Source organism: Salvelinus sp. IW2-2015, linkage group LG26 (assembly GCF_002910315.2).
Source record: "Salvelinus sp. IW2-2015 linkage group LG26, ASM291031v2, whole genome shotgun sequence".
NCBI classification, from domain to species: Eukaryota; Metazoa; Chordata; class Actinopteri; order Salmoniformes; family Salmonidae; genus Salvelinus; species Salvelinus sp. IW2-2015.
Window position 1 is genome coordinate 22110731 of NC_036866.1, and position 18879 is coordinate 22129609.

At 42.2% G+C, this 18879-nt stretch overlaps 1 protein-coding gene across 2 annotated transcripts in view; it reads left to right on the forward strand.

Annotated features, from left to right (window-relative positions):
* Nucleotides 1-18879, forward strand: part of LOC111952526 (insulin-like growth factor 1 receptor) — a 181854-nt gene that overhangs the window by 115296 nt on the left and 47679 nt on the right. The window contains exons 3-8 of one of the 2 annotated variants that reach the window (XM_023971304.2): nt 3823-4129; nt 8330-8472; nt 8895-9039; nt 12200-12408; nt 17085-17211; nt 17572-17807. In XM_023971304.2, coding sequence (XP_023827072.1) covers nt 3823-4129; nt 8330-8472; nt 8895-9039; nt 12200-12408; nt 17085-17211; nt 17572-17807 — 1167 coding nt within the window. The remainder of the gene's footprint in view (nt 1-3822; nt 4130-8329; nt 8473-8894; nt 9040-12199; nt 12409-17084; nt 17212-17571; nt 17808-18879) is intronic. The other variant, XM_070435203.1, reaches the window with a different exon arrangement.

An 18879-nucleotide genomic window follows, 5' to 3' on the forward strand; every position in this document is an offset into this window, starting at 1 on the left:
TCTCCCCTGGTTCATAAAGCACCGCTGATCTTCTGACACTAGACACATCTTACACAAGCAAACACACGTCTCGAAGAAACACTCCTACTATACACACACTCTCTCTCTCTTTCTTTTTCTAGTTCTCTCTCTGCACCACACCCAGTATACACCTAATATGGAGGAGGTTGGTGGGAGGAGCTATAGGAGGATGGGCTCATTGTAATGGCTGGAATGGAATCCATGGAATGGAGTCAAATGTGGTTTCCATATGTTTGATGTGTTTGATACCATTCCGTTGATTCCATTCCAGCCATTACAATGAGCCCATCCTCCTATAGGTCCTCCCACCAGCCTCCTCTGACCTGATACAATAATCATTCTATATGTCAGTATGTAGATTAATTACCCCAATAAACACACAATGGGTGGATTACCTTATTAGTGCAGAGGCTAATGAACAGACAGAATGATGGAGACGTGTCATGTGTGTGTGTGGTTGTGCCCCCCCCCCCCCAATCCTGCAGGGCTCGGCACCAAGAGGCCGTTGCCTAGGAACCAGGAGTGTCATCGTGTCGCTCGGTGGCCTTCTCAGTTGGAGTTAGATCCTCTTCAGACAGGGGATAATCATTTGTAAAAAGCACTAAGTCACCAAGAGCTCCTCCACATCCATTCACTTGGGCCCACACCCAGGCCTGTCTCTGTGTAGTAGACTTCCCTTGGCCTCCAGATTAGAGCTCCTGTCATTCATTTACCATGGGGACATGCTGCCTCACCTTCCCTCATGCATACCTGGGGCCCCTGATAAAGTAATTTTCCCTTTCCTGTCCAAACTCAGGTGGCCCTTGATACATTATAAATAACTACTGAGTTTCCTCACTAGACAGAATCACCTCACCTCCTCTTCCCCTGCCTGGGACAACATCACCAAATAATACATAAGGATTATAATACACATAATAACTATGGGTTAATACCACTTAGGTCTAAACATCTAACAGCATAGGCTTAATACCTGGGCGGATAGTCAGAGCTGATTAAATGTATAGTCTTGTGCTTATAGAGTTCATAGGGCATCAACTCCAAATTAAATGTTTGAAGCCTGTCTTTCCCACCATTGTAACCAAAGTCAGTGCATTTCTCAACCAGAATGTAATGCTGGTGTTATTGATTCCACATTTCTGTGTGGTTTAGTCCCTTTGCTATCCTCAGTAAACACTGACAATTGTTATTCGTGAAGCTAAAATCTTAATTTGAAACATGCCAGTGTTCTCCACATAATTGTTTTACTGTTGATTTTCTCACGGTCTTGAAGGAAGTTCATATGTCTTGGAAGCTACTCTAGGAGTTCTGATTTCTGTAAGTGACGTKATTTTTGTCCCGTTTTTGGCACAGTATTGGTAAACCAATGAAATTTTGTTTCTCAAGCAATTGACTGAAAATGATCTATTAGCTGAGGGGTTTTCTTTGCTGCAGTTTTTTGCTCATGTCTTGGGTGGTAGCTGCTTTAATAAAATATACACTTGAATAAAGGGATGCATTGTAATCTGGTAAGGGTGCACTGTCCATCAGTAGGTTCTTGTCAGTGGGACCTGGTCCACTGCCATGTAGATGTAGTATCAGAGAAGCTCAGTCTGATTGGAGCCCTCCTCTGCTCCTGGAGTCAACGGCAATCCATCTACTGGCGATACAACTGCTTTACTTCTTCCCCCTTTCTCTTTCCCCTCCCTCGAATTCCCTTAATAGTCCCAAACAGCAATAATATTTATCTGTAGTGGGGCCAGCTCTGCAGTTTACTAACAAGGCTGGCATAGAGCAGCATGGGGCCCTGCGCAAACATTCGATGCCCTGACGGCACACCACTTCCTCTCTGAGAGCGTTCTCCAGCTCCCCAGCTCTGCTCAGCGATTACAATTTTACAGCACACTAATCCTAAAGCCTGCCTCTCCTCGACCTCCAACTAGCACAGTACAGGCTAGGCATGCTCACACACACACCGTCCAGCTTAATCAGAGTCTCATCATGCCACCCATCCTCACTCCTGTCCTCAGAACTTGATATAGGTCTAATAATAGTTAACCCATTTAACCGTTTTTCCTCTCCAGGGGAAGAAGCTCATAAATGTATTCCAGTTTAAAAACCTTTGAATTAATTGCAATTTGACACTGTATATAAGCTAATTAGAGTGATCTGTGCTTTATCTGTTAGCTCCATTAGTGTGTTTCCTCTCTGACCCTGTCAACCAGACCTACAGTAATATGGTGACTGTTTACTCTGACCTGTATCCAGCCTACAGTAATATGGTACTGTTTACTCTGATCCTGTCATCCAGACCTAAGTAATATGGGTGACTGTTTACTCTGACCTGTCATCCAGACCTAAAGTAATATGGTGACTGTTTACTCTGACCCTGTCAACCAGACCTACAGAAATATGGTGACTGTTTACTCTGACCCTGTCATCCAGACCTACAGTAATAATGGTGACTGTTTACTCTGATCCCTGTCATCCAGACCTACAGTAATATGGTGACTGTTTACTCTGATCCTGTCATCCAGACCTACAGTAATATGGTGACTGTTTACTCTGACCCTGTCATCCAGACCTACAGAATATGGTGACTGTTTACTCTGACCCTGTCAACCAGACCTACAGATAATATGGTGACTGTTTACTCTGACCTGTCATCCAGACCTACAGTAATATGGTGACTGTTTACTCTGATCCTGTCATCCAGACCTACAGTAATATGGTGACTGTTTACTCTGACCCTGTCATCCAGACCTACAGTAATATGGTGACTGTTTCTCTGACCTGTCATCCAGACCTACAGTAATATGGTGACTGTTTACTCTGACCTGTCATCCAGACCTACAGTAATATGGTGACTGTTTACTCTGACCCTGTCATCCAGACCTACAGTAATATGGTGACTGTTTACTCAGCCCTGTCATCCAGACCTACAGTAATATGGTGACTGTTTTTACTCAGACTATGGTGACTGTTTACTCTGATCCTGTCATCCAGACCTACAGTAATATGGTGACTGTTTACTCTGACTCTGTCATCCAGACCTAAGTAATAGGTGACTGTTTACTCTGACCCTGTCATCCAGACCTACAGTAATATGGTGACTGTTTACTCAGCCTGTCATCCAGACCTACAGTAATATGGTGACTGTTTACTCTGACCCTGTCATACAGACTCCAGTAATATGGTGACTGTTTACTCGACCCTGTCATCCAGACCACAGTAATATGGTGACTGTTTACTCTGACCTGTCATCCAGACCTACAGTAATATGGTGACTGTTTACTCTGACCCTGTCATCAAACTACAGTAATATGGTGACTGTTTACTCTGACCCTGTCACCAGACCTACAGTAATAGGTGACTGTTTACTCTGACCCTGTCATCCAGAACCTACAGTAATATGGTGACTGTTTACTCACCCTGTCATCCAGACCTACAGTATATGGTGACTGTTTACTCAGACTATGGACCTGTACTCAGACTTGGTGACTGTTTACTCTGACCCTGTCATCCAGACCTACAGTAATATGGTGACTTGTTTACTCTGACCCTGTCATCCAGACCTAACAGTAATACGGGTGACTGTTTTACTCAGGCCTGTCATCCATACCTACAGTAATATGGTGACTGTTTTACTCAGACTATGGTGACTGTTTACTCGACTATGGTGACTGTTTACTCTGACCCTGTCATCCAGACCTACAGCAATATGGTGACTGTTTACTCTGACCTGGGCAACCAGACCTACAGTAATATAGTGAATGTTTACTCTGACCCACTAACCTGTTTCTCTCTGTCTGTTTCGCCCAGTGTGCCCAGAGAAGAAGTGTGAGCGGCGGGCATGTACGGACGGTGGTGAGTGTTGCCATGCCCAGTGCCTGGGAAGCTGTACGGAGCCGGACGACGACATGGCCTGCGCAGCCTGCCTGCACTACTACCACGAGGGACGCTGCGTGCAGGACTGCCCCCAAGACACTTACAAGTTTGAGGGCTGGCGCTGCATTACCATGGACCTGTGTGAACATGTGCACCTGGCCGGTGACTTTCACTTTGTCATCCACGGAGGGGAGTGCATGCCTGAGTGTCCATCAGGCTTCACACGCAATGAGAGCAATAAGTAAGAGAGTAGAGATCACACTTCACCTCAAGGGCTCCCCAGTATCAGGCATGGTCCTGGTTATGGGTTGTCTACAGTATTATATTGAGTACTATCATGATTTCACTCCAGTCATTGTTACTGTAAACAGTCCTCTGACATATTGATTGTGGGGTGACTTTCTGGCCGTGTGTGTTTTGTTGCATTACAAATCTGCATGCAGATGTCTTCTGAATAATTCACCTCTATCTCAACACCTTCTCCTCCTGGTCCATTAAGAGATAACATTCTTAAAAACAAAAAAATGTGTTTTATTGTCACATACACCAGATAGGTGCAGTGAAATGTGTTGTTGTACAGGGTCAGCCATAGTAGTATGGCGCCCCTGGAGCAAATTTGGGTTTAGTGCCTTACTCAAGGGAATATCGACAGATTTGTTCACCTTGTTAGCTCAGGTATTCAAACCAGAAACCTTTCAGTTACTGGCCCAATGCTTTAACCCACGTGTCAAACTCATTCCACAGAGGGCCGAGTGTCTCCAGGTTTTCACTCCACCTTTGTACTTGATTGATGCATTAAGGTCACTAATTATTAAGGAACTCCCCTCACCTGATTGTCTAGGTTTTAATTGAAAGGGAAAAACAAAAACCTGCAGACCCTCGGCCCTCCGTGGAATGAGTTTGACACCCCTGCTCTAACCGCTAGGCTACCTCTCCAAGGAGAAGCTTCAGAGCTAAACATGCTTTGGGCAGAATGTAATGTTCCGTCATGATTGATTCAAGCCTGTGGACTTTCCAGGTAATGCCGAATCAGAGGAAGATGCTCACCTCAGTACTCAGTACACAAGACTCATCCATTGGTGAATTTCCGTAAATTACGGCCGGGCCCGTAGGGTGTAGTCATACTGTAGCAGGCATAAATGTAAACATCAGATACAAAAGGGACTTTCTGAACATTGCTTGAATGCGTTCAGGAGGGATTTATCATAGCAGCGCTGTAACTCAGAACATTTCCCGTTTGACATTTCCCCGTTTGACATTATTAATTTTGAATAAGAGGCTGTCTTTGTTAATGTCTCAGGGTAACTTATCACCGTATTTAGATTTTTCATTCTCCAAACTTTCCATGTTGAGTCTTTTTTGCAGGTTTCATCATATTGAGTAGGGCTGTTGCGGTGACGTTATTACCGCCACACCGGCGGTCACGAGTCACGAAGGCAGTCAATTTCCACGTGACTGTTTAGTCCCGGTAATTAGTTTCTCCAGGCTCTGATGGTGCTGATGGTCATTAGTAGCCTACCAAACTTGCTAACTGCCTGGTACTCAGCACTCTATTGTCCCTCTAATCACTCTAATCACTCAATGCAAAGGTAATCGAAAATCTAATCAAACACTTCTTGAGAGAGCAACTCCTGTGGCGGGCCGGGCGCAGTGCACGCTGACCGGGTCGCTAGGTGTACGGTGTTTCCTCCGACACATTGGTGCGGCTGACTTCCGGGTTGGATACGCGCTGTGTTAGGAAGCAGTGCGGCTTGGTTGGGTTGTGTTTCGGAGGACGCATGGCTCTCGACCTTCGTCTCTCCCGAGCCCGTACGGGAGATGTAGCGAGGAGACAAGACAGTAACTACTAACAATTGGATACCACGAAATTGGGGAGAAAAAGGGGATAAAAAAAAACACTTCATGAGAGCCCATGAGCTCATGTTGCACAACATTTCTATAGCTATGCAATTGTGCGAAAAAACAGAATGATGGCCTCTACTAAAAAGAGGAGGATCCTATCAGGTTTCTATAGACTAGGCCTACTATATTTATTTCTCAACTTTCCTAATATTAATCACATTGTTTATCTTTACAACAGGAGAATAGCCTACCTGGCTGGCGTGAAAATAAACCACAGGAAAAGCGTCCTCCATTCGCTATTTAAGTGTATGTATTTTTTCCCTCTGCCCCTGTTTTGAGACAGGTGCATGATAATTGTCCATTCCAAATCAAAACAAATTTCACACATATATTATTTTTTATATGTAAAGACAATATTAAATCACGAATAGTCTGATGAGTGACGATATTAACATATCACTTGTGAATTAAATATTATCACTTGTGAATGATGCCCAGCATAAGAAACTGCCTTTTTTTGCGACTTTTTCGAATCATAGTCGCACACCTCATGTAGCCTAGCCCATATGTTTTGATAAGGTTTGTATCACAACTAAAGTGAACAAAATTGATCACCTTAATCTGCTTTACAAAGGGTTTATAGCCTAACTGGCACACATAAGCAGTGCGTGAGTTTCAAGTTTGGAGAAGATCATTTTCACCATAAAAATGCACCTTTATAATAAAAGCATTACGTGCATAATCGCATTTGCGGTAACTTTTGATAATGGCGTTTTCGCACTAATGGAACATTTGCGCTTATGGCCTACTGCCATGTGCGTATTGCTGTGCTTATAATGTGAAAAAATAGCCTAATAGTTTATCAACATTTTAAGCTAAACGTTCTGTTCTGTTTCGTCAACCACATTGCTTAAAAAAATGTATTTTTATAATTATGCTAGTGGTTGTATTAACTGTACCAGACTATGTTTGGAATATTTATTTCTCGCACAGAATGAAAAAGGTTGACTTTTGTACTATGGGGGATAGTAGATTGACATAAGCTTGTACTTTTGCTGTTCGTTAGGCCTACTTATCTTGTTTGCTGACGAAAAGTAAATGTGGACAGTTCTTCCAATATCTTCAATATGCACCTCGGAATTGGATAAGGACGCGCGCAGTTCCGTCCCCGATGTGTCTGTCTTCACTTGTAGCCTGTGAGAAAGCACCGATCACGTGACGAGAGCCATGTGAGTGAGAGGCGCTTCGGATTGCGCAGCACTCAGGGAGAAGGGCACTACGCAGCACTCCGGGCCTCAAAAGGCATGGATTTTTTTAGGGTGCATTATGGCCACAAAGGTGATGCCGCCGTGAAATCCGAGGCATTATCAAGTGCCTGTAAAATTGTGAATGAGAGTGGAGTGTGTACAACCTGCGCAAAAACTAAGCAGAGCTCATGCCTTTCAAGCGACTTTTTTCAAATCATCATTAGAATCTCATCATGCAGCCTTACAAAAATCAAAACATACAGCCCAACGTTTGTAGAACAATTTAAGTTACATTGATAACTCTAAATTAAGCATATAGGAGTACCTAGTTCTTTGTTAACCGCTCAACACAGAATAGCCACATGTGCGCACAATTTTWTTTMATTTTATTCAGCTTTGTTCAATTGTATTCTTCTAAATGAGTGTAGCCCACAGCCATTTGGCATAGCCACATCAGGGCAACTCAGAGTATGCTATTCCTTTCTCCTGAAATAGACTACATTTTCTTTACATCATACTTCTTTAGACCTGTCTAATATAAATAATGTATTTATTGTGAAGGTGTAGGCTATATTGCATGGATTTATTAGACTTTTTAAAATGTTGATGTTCCAAAGGTCTGCATCAGTGGCTTGTAGGCTATTTGTGGAAGCCAGGAGATGCTAATTGTCTTTATGTTAATTCACTGTCAATTACAGTGAGACCAACAGTTATTTGCTTGACAATCACCAGCTGACGAAATTTCGTGACCGCCACAGGCCTAGTCATGAGTCTTGACCCGGAGGCAGCACTGAGCGATTTCGCCTTAGATAGGCCAGCTGCAAAATCAAAATTGGCTATWTTYTAAAAATCCATGAAAACAAAAATGTGTTTTTTGGTCTTAATTTAAGGTTAGGGTTAGGCATTAGGGTTAACAGTGTGTTTAAAGTTAAGGTTAAGGTTAGTGTGAGGTTAATATAAGATTTTATGACATTGTGGCTGTGCCAGCTAGTGACCACTGCAGAGCTGTCTACAGAACAAGATTCATGATGAAAAACAACAACCTGCTATATTTTCTGCCATATCAGTCTTGTTTTGTCTTTAGGACTGTTTAGTGAGTCATTTTCTCATGAAACCATGGGTTCATATGAGGACTCATAAAAAATACATAGTTCACAAAGAAAGTGTCCTTGTATTTTAGAAAGCTAAAATTAGACACATTTTTACTTCTGGAAGTTTGGGATTTTCAAGGTGAGTTGGGGTGAGGTGTCTTAATTATGTTTCTTGGAAATTGTCTTTTTTTGTAGTTTTATTTAGTTAAGGTCATTTCTTGACTGTTTCCCTCTTCTCTCCCCCTCCTTTCTCTTCCCCAGTCACAGTATGTTCTGCAGTGCCTGTGATGGCTTGTGTGATAAGATCTGCGACTCCAAGACCATCGACTCAGTGGATTCTGCTCAGTCTCTAATGGGCTGCACAGTCATCAAAGGCAACCTGCAAATCAACATCCGCCGCGGCAGTGAGTACCAGTACCAGTAACCCGTCTGTCTGTCTCCCCAGAGACCGGGAGGGGAACACAGAGCACGGGGCCACTGGGAGAGCTAGTGTGGGCCACAGAGTCAACATTACATCAGCTGCCTGCTCTGTGCCCCAAACCAATTATCACATTATGCTATTATGCTATTTATTTGCTCAGTTGACAGAGTGACTTACAGCTTATCTTTAGATATGAAAACGTTTGTACAACTCTGGATTTGCTGGAGCCAGGGTAATTCTCCTCTAGAGAATTGAGTATAGTCATATAGTATAGTCATACAGTATAGTATAGTCATACAGTATAGCAGTACAGTTGCTTGTGGGATTTGATGTGTTCAGAGCTGTAGTTCTCACACACTGGCTGTTGTATCTGACTAGTGTTTGCTGACTCTCTCCTCTCCCCAGATAACATCGCCTCAGAGCTGGAGAGCTTCATGGGGCTGATCCAGACAGTGACAGGCTATGTGAGGATCCGACACTCCCACACGCTAGGCTCGCTCTCCTTCCTCAAGAGCCTGCGCTACATCAACGGGGAGGAGCTCATGGAAGGGTACGGCAGGCTGCTCTCTGCTCTCTGAGTCTGAGATGTGTTTGGGGACGTGTCAGCCTTGAACCACAGCCTAGAGAGGAAAGATGTTGTCACTCCAATGTCACCGGCGTTCAGCCATATTTTTGACCAGGAAAATTGACACATGGATGATTTAAATGGATTTTTGGAATCCATCATGTCAAATGTATCCCAGCAGGTTTTGAATGCCTCACTCATTATTTATTTATGAGTAGAGGCTACCAGCCATAACATTTACAGTACAAAGGAATTCACACAAAACCACCATAACAAGGCATCTCTCCAAGTTATATAATGAAAAGGTGGATGAACTATCCCACTGGGCACACCATGTTATTTCAATGTGGATAATTGGGTATTATTTGGTTGAGACGTTGATCAGTGAGATTACAACCTACAGTATATTCACTCAAAAAGGCAGCCAAAAATGTGTTGAATTTCCAATGTGCTATCACTATGCTTTCAACCATCTAAAAACACAACCAAATTCCAATCGAAAAACAAAGCCTGAGTTTTGATTCAGTCGTCACCCAAATGTCTATCACTGTGCTTCCAACCATTTAAAAGCACAGAAAAGTTCCAATGGGTATACAATGTCAGATATTTTGTTTATTTATACAACAGATTAATATCACTGTGTTTCATCTAATAGCAGAATCAAAGAACTGGATTGCAGTTGAAGTTACATTAAAAGCACATGGTGCAAGTGATCAATGSTATTCACGATTCTGTGCAGAATATGACAGCGATTGTGCATGCTATCTTGAACATGCACGCGGTCACTTTATATGATTACATAAGAAAGGTATAGTTACAGTAACTTCAAAATGTGGCCATTGATGTGTTACTCATTTTAAGGTTGAATGTTACATTAGTTTTTAAGATAGCCTTAACTTTAGGCTATTTACTGTATTACAAAAGTAATATTGAATTGTATTTGGTTGACAACACAACCAAATATCAACGTTTAAAAGAGGCATATCTACTGCTTGGATAGTTCCAGCTGAGCCACTGGCTTAATCGTATTATTTAACTGTTATTTTTGGTTGAGTAGGAGACTCATACATATAATTTGTTAACTTTTCGGCAAGTTAATAGGCTATATACAGTGGGGAGAACAAGTATTTGATACACTGTCGATTTTGCAGGTTTTCCTACTTACAAAGCATGTAGAGGTCTGTCATTTTTATCATAGGTACACTTCAACTGTGAGAGACGGAATCTAAAACAAAAATCCAGATAATCACATTGTATGATTTTTAAGTAATTAATTTGCATTTTATTTTTAGATTCCGTCTCTCACAGTTGAAGTGTACCTATGATAAAAATGACAGACCTCTACATGCTTTGTAAGTAGGAAAACCTGCAAAATCGGCAGTGTATCAAATACTTGTTCTCCCCACTGTATATATTCTATATCAAAAGTGATATTGAATTGTGTTTAGTTGTCAACGCAATAAGATACCAACATTAGAAGGAGATCTATCTTCTGCTTGGATAGTTCCATCTGTGCCACTGATTTAGTCTAGCTTTAAAGGAGAATTTAGAATTTAAATTTAGAATTACATTTTTTATATAAATGGATTGTTATAGAAGGGTCCAGACATTTTTCCCCCCGCTATTTCACTTGTTTTTGAGAAACATAGCTCAACCAGTGATTCACTTCTTCATCCTCATTGTGCCGTACGGGGGCTCTGAAAAACATGAACAAACAGAAAGGCTCTCAGTATAGTGATGGAGGTCTTTAAATGTTGTACACATGAAATTGCGTCATTCCAAACTTTATCCGCGACTTATATTTCATTTTGTTGCGACTCGAGCGATACCTCTGTCCATTCTAGCAGCAGCCTACACAGAGAATGGAACAGCTGGATAGGGGAAACAGCTTGAGTCGCACAAAATGTAATATAACGTTGAGGATAAAGTTCGGAATGACACAATTTCATCTAAAGTCCCGCATCACTATACTGAGAGCGTTTCCGTTTGTAAAAGGATGTATTTGGGTCTTTTTGGAGCATTTGTTGATGTTTTTTCAGAGCAACGCACAACGAGGACGTGGAAGTGAATCGCTGGTTMGGGTAAGTTTCTCAAAAACAAGTAAAAGATGCAAAACAAGTGTTTGGACTCTGGACCCTTCTATAKCATGTCATTTACATCAAAAATAGAGATTTGGTTATTAAAAAGCAAACTTCTCCTTTAATTCCAGTTGTCGATAAATTGGTAATAGATATGTTAGATTCACGTCTTCTCAGTTAAATAATAGGACAAAATAAAATAAAACTTCAAATGCACTTTAAATAACACTTTATTTTATTTAGTCTTATTCTTTAACTTATATTTTTGGTTGAAATGGAGATGTGAATCCAACATATCAATTATTAATTTGTAGTTCATATAACAATGAAGGTCTGACATCGTCTATGTTGAAACCTGGTTACCATGATGGCATAATCCTGTGGTTTAAATTTCACCCTAAACACAGCAGTTGATTACTTWAAAAAAAATCAAATGTGCATTATTTTCCACGTAGATTCCACGTCACAATACGCTGACAAATTACATTGAAACAACGTTGATTCAACCAGTTTGTGGCCAGAGGGCTCTATCTGAATGGAAACCCAGGTGTCCCAGCCTATTCTGGCTGCAGCATGACATCACCAGGGTCCTATCCCCTGTCAGAGATAGGGAGAGTGTTTCTGGAGATGACCAGGAGGGTCGTGGGAAAGCCTCTCAGGTCTCTTGTTGTCATCCCTCCCAGGCTAGAGTTACAGTGCGAGGAATGCTCTAGAGAAGGGCTGGCATTCCGCTCGTTCCCAAGGTATTCCATGTAGCTGAGAGGCTCTGAGTCGCTCTGTTTCATCTCTGGCCCTCTCTGTGTGCACAGCTCAATGTTAGACAGACACACCCACGCYCACTGAAACACAATCCGCTCTGACGTCTTCTCCTCTTAACACTTTACATATCCACCAGATGGAAAACTAGGCCACCACTCTACAACATTTTGACGACTTTATCCTCAGTGCTCTATTGTGTGCTTAAAGTAAATAAATTGACTGATTAAAAAAATGGTTTGGTCCCATCTATGCCAGCYCAGCTGCTAGGTGTGTTAGTAAGTTAACACCTGTCTGTTGTCTCCCCTCAGGATGTATGCTTTTTCTGCCATTGACAACCAGCGCCTGCAGTACCTGTGGGACTGGACCCAACATAACCTGACCATCAGGGCTGGGAGGCTGTCCTTCCGCTTCAACCCCAAACTCTGCATGTCTGAGATCCACAATATGTGGGAGAAGACGGACATCACTGAGAAGTTTGAGGAGGGCGATTTCCGCAACAATGGAGARAGAGCAAGCTGTGAGTACACCTATGTGATTTAATAAGAAGCCTTAATCTAATGCAACACTCTGTTATCACAACTAAGTTTTCTGTATGTGTTGTGATGAGGTTATCTAAGACAGGGGTTCAGAACTTTTGTGAAACAGCACAGTTAAAAACATATGGCAAATAGAAATCAAACTGGATGGACATCAGAAATCGATGGGAGCGTTGAGCGGGCTAGCAACGAAGGTACACAGCGGGACTAACCACAAACAAAATATTACTAATATTGTAAAATAGATTGGTGTCTGTAAAAAAGCTATCAGTGCGGAGAACAAGTATTCGATACACTGCCGATTTTGCAGGTTTTCCTACCTTACAAAGCATGTAGAGGTCTGTCATTTCTTATCATAGGGTACACTTCAACTGTGAGAGACGGAATCTAAAACCAAAAATCCAGAAAATCACATTGTGATGATTTTAAGTAATAATTGCATTATTGCACTGACATAAGTATTTGATCACCTACCCAACAGTAAGAATTCCGGCTCTCAACAGACCTGTTAGTTTTTCTTTAAGAAGCCCTCTCTGTTCTTCCACTCATTACCTGTATTAACTGCACCTGTATTCAAACTCCGTACACTGTATCAAAAGACACCATGTCCACCCACACAAAACAGACTCCAACTCCTCCACAATGGCCAAGACCAGAGAGCTGGGTAAGGACATCAGGATAAATTGTAGACCTGTACAAGCTGGGATGGGCTACAGACAATAGCCAAGCAGCTTGGTGAGAGAACACGGACAACAACTGTTGGCACAATTATTAGAAATGGAAGGAAGTTCAAGATGACGGTCAATCACCCGTCGCGTCTGGGGCTCCATGCAAGATCTCACCTCGTGGGGCATCAATGATCATGAGGAATGTAGGATCGCCCAGAACTACACGGCAGGACCTGGTCAATGACCTTGAAGAGGCTGGGACCACAGTCCTCAAAGAAAACCATTAGTAACACACTACGCCGTCCATGGATTAAAATCTCCTGCAACGCACGCAAGTCCCCCTGCTCAAGCCAGCGCATGTCCAGGCCCGTCTGAAGTTTCGCAATGACCACTCTGGATGATCCAAGAGGAGGAATTGGCGAAAGGTCATGTGGTCTGATGAGACAAAAATAGAGCTTTTTGCTCTATCAACTCCACTCGCCTGTTTGGAGGAATAGAAGGATGAGTACACCCCAAGAACACACCATCCAACCGTGAAGCATGGAGTGGAAAAATCATTCTTTGGGGATGCTTTTCTGCAAAGGGACAGGACGACCTGCACCGTATTGAGGGGAGGATGATGGGGACTCATGTATCGCGAGATCTTTGACAACAACCTCCTTCCCTCAGTAAGAGCATTGAAGATGGTCGTGGCCTGGGTTCTTCCAGCATTGACACGACCCGAAACCACAGCCGGGCAACTAAGGATGGCTCCGTAAGAAGCATCTCAAGGCCTGGAGTGGCCTAGCCAGTCTTCAGACCTGCCAATAGAAAAATCTTTGGAGGGAGCCGAAAGTCCGCTATTGCCACGCGACAGACCCCGCAAAACCTGAAGGATCTGGAGAAGGTCGTATGGAGGAGTGGCCAAAATCCCTGCCAGTGTGTGCAACCTGGTCAAGAACTACAGGAAACGTATGATCTCTGTAATTGCAACTAAGGTTCTGTACCAAAATTCAGTTCTGCTTTTCGATGTATCAAATACTTATGTCATGCAATAAATGCAAATTAATTACTTAAAATCAATACAATGTGATTTTCTGGATTTTTGTTTTAGATTCCGTCTCTCGCAGTTGAAGTGTACCTATGATAAAAATTATAGACCTCTACATGCTTTGTAAGTAGGAAAACCTGCAAAATTGTCATGTATTCAAATACTTGTTCTCCCCCACTGTATAATTGTGTATTAGAGTCGACCGATTATGGTTTTTCAATGCCGATACCGATTATTGTAGGACAAAAAAAGCAGATACTGATTAATAAAACAATAAAAAAAAAATATATATTATATATATATACAGTTGAAGTCGGAAGTTACATACACCTAAGCTAAATACATTTAAACGTGTTTTTCACAATTCCTGACATTTAATCCTAGTGAAATTCCCTGTCTTAGGTCAGTTAGGATCACCACTTCATTTAAGAATGTGAAATGCTAGAATAATAGTAGAAAGAATTTATTTCAGCTTTTATTTCTTTCATCACATCCGGGTTCAGAAGTTTACATACACTCAATAGTATTGCCTAGATTTGGCGCTTTAATTGTTAACTCTGGTCCACATTGGTGCCTTCCACAACTCCCACAATAAGTTGGGTGAATTTTGGCCCATTCCTCCTGACAGAGCTGTGTAACTGAGTCAGGTTTGTAGGCCTCCTTCTCGCACACGCTTTTTCAGTTCTGCCACATATTTTCTATAGGATTTGATGTCAGGGCTTTGGATGGCCACTCCCAATTCCTTGACTTTTTTGTCCTTAAGCCATTGCCACAACTTTGGAAGTATGCTTGGGTCATTGTCCATATTGGAAGACCCATTTGCGACCCAGCTTTAACTTCCTGAATGATGTCTTGAGATGTTGCTTCAATATATCCACATCATTTCCTCCCTCATGATGCCATCTACTTTGTGAAGTGCACCAGCCCCTTCTGCACGCAAAGCACTCCCACCCAAACATGATGCTGCCACCCCCGTGCTTCACGGTTGGGATGGTGTTCTTCAGCTTGCAAGCATCCCCCTTTTTCCTCCAAACATAACAATGGTCATTATGGCCAAACAGTTCTATTTTTGTTTCATCAGACCAGAGGACATTTCTCCAAAAAGTACGATCTTTGTTCCCATGTGCAGTTGCAAACCGTAGTCTGGCTTTTTTATGGCAGTTTTGGAGCAGTGTCTTCTACCTTGTTGAGCGATATAGGACTTGTTTTACTGTCGATATAGATACTTTTGTACCTGTTTCCTCCAGCATCTTCACAAGGTCTTTTGCTGTTGTTCTGGGATTGATTTGCACTTTTCGAACCAAAGTACGTTCATCTCTAGGAGACAGAACGCGTCTCCTTCCTGAGTGGTATGACAGTTGCGTGGTCCCATGGTGTTTATACTTGCGTACTATTGTTTGTACAGATGAACGTGGTACCTTCAGGCGTTTGGAAATTGCTCCCAAGGATGAACCAGACTTGTGGAGGTCTATAATTTTTTTCTGAGGTCTTGGCTGATTTCTTTTGATTTTCCCATGATGTCAAGCAAAGAGGCACAGAGTTAGAAGGTAGGCCTTGAWATAGACCCACAGGTACACCTCCAATTGACTCAAATTATGTCAATTAACCTATCAGAAGCTTCTAAAGCCATGACATCATTTTCAGCAATTTTCCAAGCTGTCTAAAGGCACAGTCAACTCAGTGTATGTAAACTTCTGACCCACTGGAATTGTGATACAGTGAATTATAAGTGAAATAATCTCTGGGTCTTCCATTCCTGTGGCGGTCCTCATGAGAGCCAGTTTCATCACAGTGCTTGATGGTTTTTGCGACAGCACTGACATTTTCCGTATTGACTGACCTTCATATCTTAAAGTAATGTTGGACTGTTGTTTCACTTTGTTTATTTGAGCTATTCTTGCCATAATATGTACTTGGTCTTTTACCAAATATGGCTATCTTCTGTATACCACCCCTACCTTGTCACAACATAACAGATTGGCTCAAACGCATTAAGGAAAGAAATTCCACAAATTAACTTTTAACAAGGCACACCTGTTAATTGAAATGCATTCCAGTTGACTACCTCATGAAGCTGGTTGAAAGAATGCCAAGATTGTGCAAAGCTGTCATCAAGGCAAAGGTTGGCTTCTTTGAAGAATCTCAAAAATAAAATATATTTTGATTTGTTTAACACTTTTTTGGTCACTACATGATTCCATATGTGTTATTTCATATTGTTGATGTTAAGAAAAACCCTTYAATGAGTAGGTGTGTCCAATCTTTTGACTGGTACTGTATATTTACAAAAAATATATATGGGGGATTGGAAATGATGRAGACAATTGTGTTGTTGGAAGCTACAATCTATCTGCAACATTAAACCTGATCTACCCCTAATATATACTTTCTAATAATACAAATAAAAAAAGACAGGGGTCCTCAAACTTTTTCACTCAGGCCCCTTCCAGCATTGGGGATTATCCCACGCCCCCCCTCCCCTGCGCGCCCTCGCCATGTCTATTTCTATGGGCACAAGCACTGTTCATGAAACAAACTGTTCACCCCCTCTTGTTGGCGTAGAGAACATTTTGCAGGTTTCCTGCAATTATTCACATTTTGTCATGGGGTGCAGATTTTTTTGGGAAATTCTATACATGTCTAATGTGTATTCATGTAATATTTGAGTGACTCAAACATTACTACAAAATCTGTTGGCTAAAAAACCTATCCCCAAAAAGTTAGCTGACATGTTCACGTTGATCTGGACATTTCTGACAAGTTATAAATAGCTCTCTAAGATGAAGATGATGATGATGTAATACCCATTTTTGAAATTGCATCTTACGCATTCTACTATTAGCTACAACTTTCAAGAGTAAGTTGAAAGCCGGACTGAATTCCTTTTTGGCAGGGGGCGGAGGGACTACCACACACCAGTTTGGGAACTACTGATCTAAGGTGTGGTTTGTGTTTGTAGGTGAGAGTCATATCCTGAAGTTCAAGTCCAATAGCACGATGAGTAACCGGATCAAGCTGACTTGGGAGCGCTACCGACCACCAGACTACAGAGACCTCATCAGCTTCATCGTCTACTACAAGGAAGCGTAAGTATTCTCATGGAGATATACCATTCCCTTTTGTACTGCATAGAGCCTTTATTWTTWTTWTTTTTTATTTAACCTTTATTTAACTAGGCAAGTCAGTTAAGAACAAATTCTTATTCACAATGACGGCCTAGGAACAGTAGGTTAACTGCCTTGTTCAGGGACAGAACAACAGATTTTTACCTTGTCAGCTCGGGGATTCGATTTAGCAACCTTTCGGTTACTGGCCCAACGCGCTAACCAATAGGCTACATGCCGCCCCAAATACTTATACTTGTAGACAGGACATTATCTGCTGTGTTTGTGGATACAGAGTTGCTGTACCAAATTGACATAAGGTGTCTTAACCATGCAATCCAGACCGCARCAGAATATCACAGAGTTTGATGGCCAGGACGGGTGTGGCTCCAACAGTTGGAACATGGTTGATGTGGACCTACCGCAAGACAAAGAGATAGACCCTGGTGTGCTGCTGTCCCCACTGAAGCCCTGGACCCAGTACGCCATCTTTGTCAAGGCCATCACCCTGGTGGTGGAGGACAAACACATCCCTGGAGCCAAGAGTGACGTGGTCTATATACGCACCAGCCCCTCAGGTAAGACACTATACAGCTGCTGTACACAGACTAGACTACAGTACAGCTACTGTACACAGCAGCAGGTCGCCTCAGCCATGGACATGTTTTCACCCAAGATAAAATGAAACACTTCTTATCAGAACTTTCAATAAGGAAATGTATCACTCTTATTTTAAGGTTCATGAAAACAACACATTAAAAACTTTATACACTGAACAAAAATATATATAAACACAACATGTAAAATAAAATATCCCAGAAATGTTCTATATGCACGAAAAGCTTATTTCTTTCAAATGTGCACAATTTTGTTTATATCCCTGTTTGTGAACATTTCTTCTTTGCCAAGATAATCCATCCAACTGACAGGTGTGGCATATCAAGAAGCTGATTAAACAGTGTGATAATTACACAGGTGCACCTTGTGCTGTGGACAATAAAAGGACACTCTAAAATGTTCCGTTTTGTCACAAAACACAATGCCACAGATGTCGCAAGTTGAGGGAAAATGCAATTGGCATGCTGACTGCAGGAATGTCCACCAGAGCTGTTGCCAGAGAATTTAATGTTCATTTCACTACCATAAGCCACCTCCAACGTCGTTTTTGAGAATTTGGCAGTGCGTCCAACCGGCCTCACAACCACAGAACACGAGTAACCACGCCAGCTCAGGACCTCCACATCCGGCTTCTTCATCTGCGGGATCGTCTGAGACCAGCCACATGGACAGCTGATGAAACGGTGGGTTTGCACAACCAAAGAATTTCTGCACAAACTGTCAAAAACCATCTCCGGGAAGCTCATCTGTGTGCTCATTGTCCTCACCAGGGTCTTGACTTGACTGCAGTTCAGCATCATAACTGACTTCAGTGGGCAAATTCTCACCTTTGATAGTCACTGGCACACTGGAGACGTGTGCTCTTCACCAATGAATCSCTGTTTCCACTGTACTGGGCAGATGGCAGACAGCGTGTATGGCGTTGTGTGGGTGACCGGTTTGCTGATTTCAATGTTGTGAACAGAGTGCCCCATGGTGGCGGTGGAGTTGTGTTATGGTATTGGCAGGCATAAGCTATGAACAACAAACACA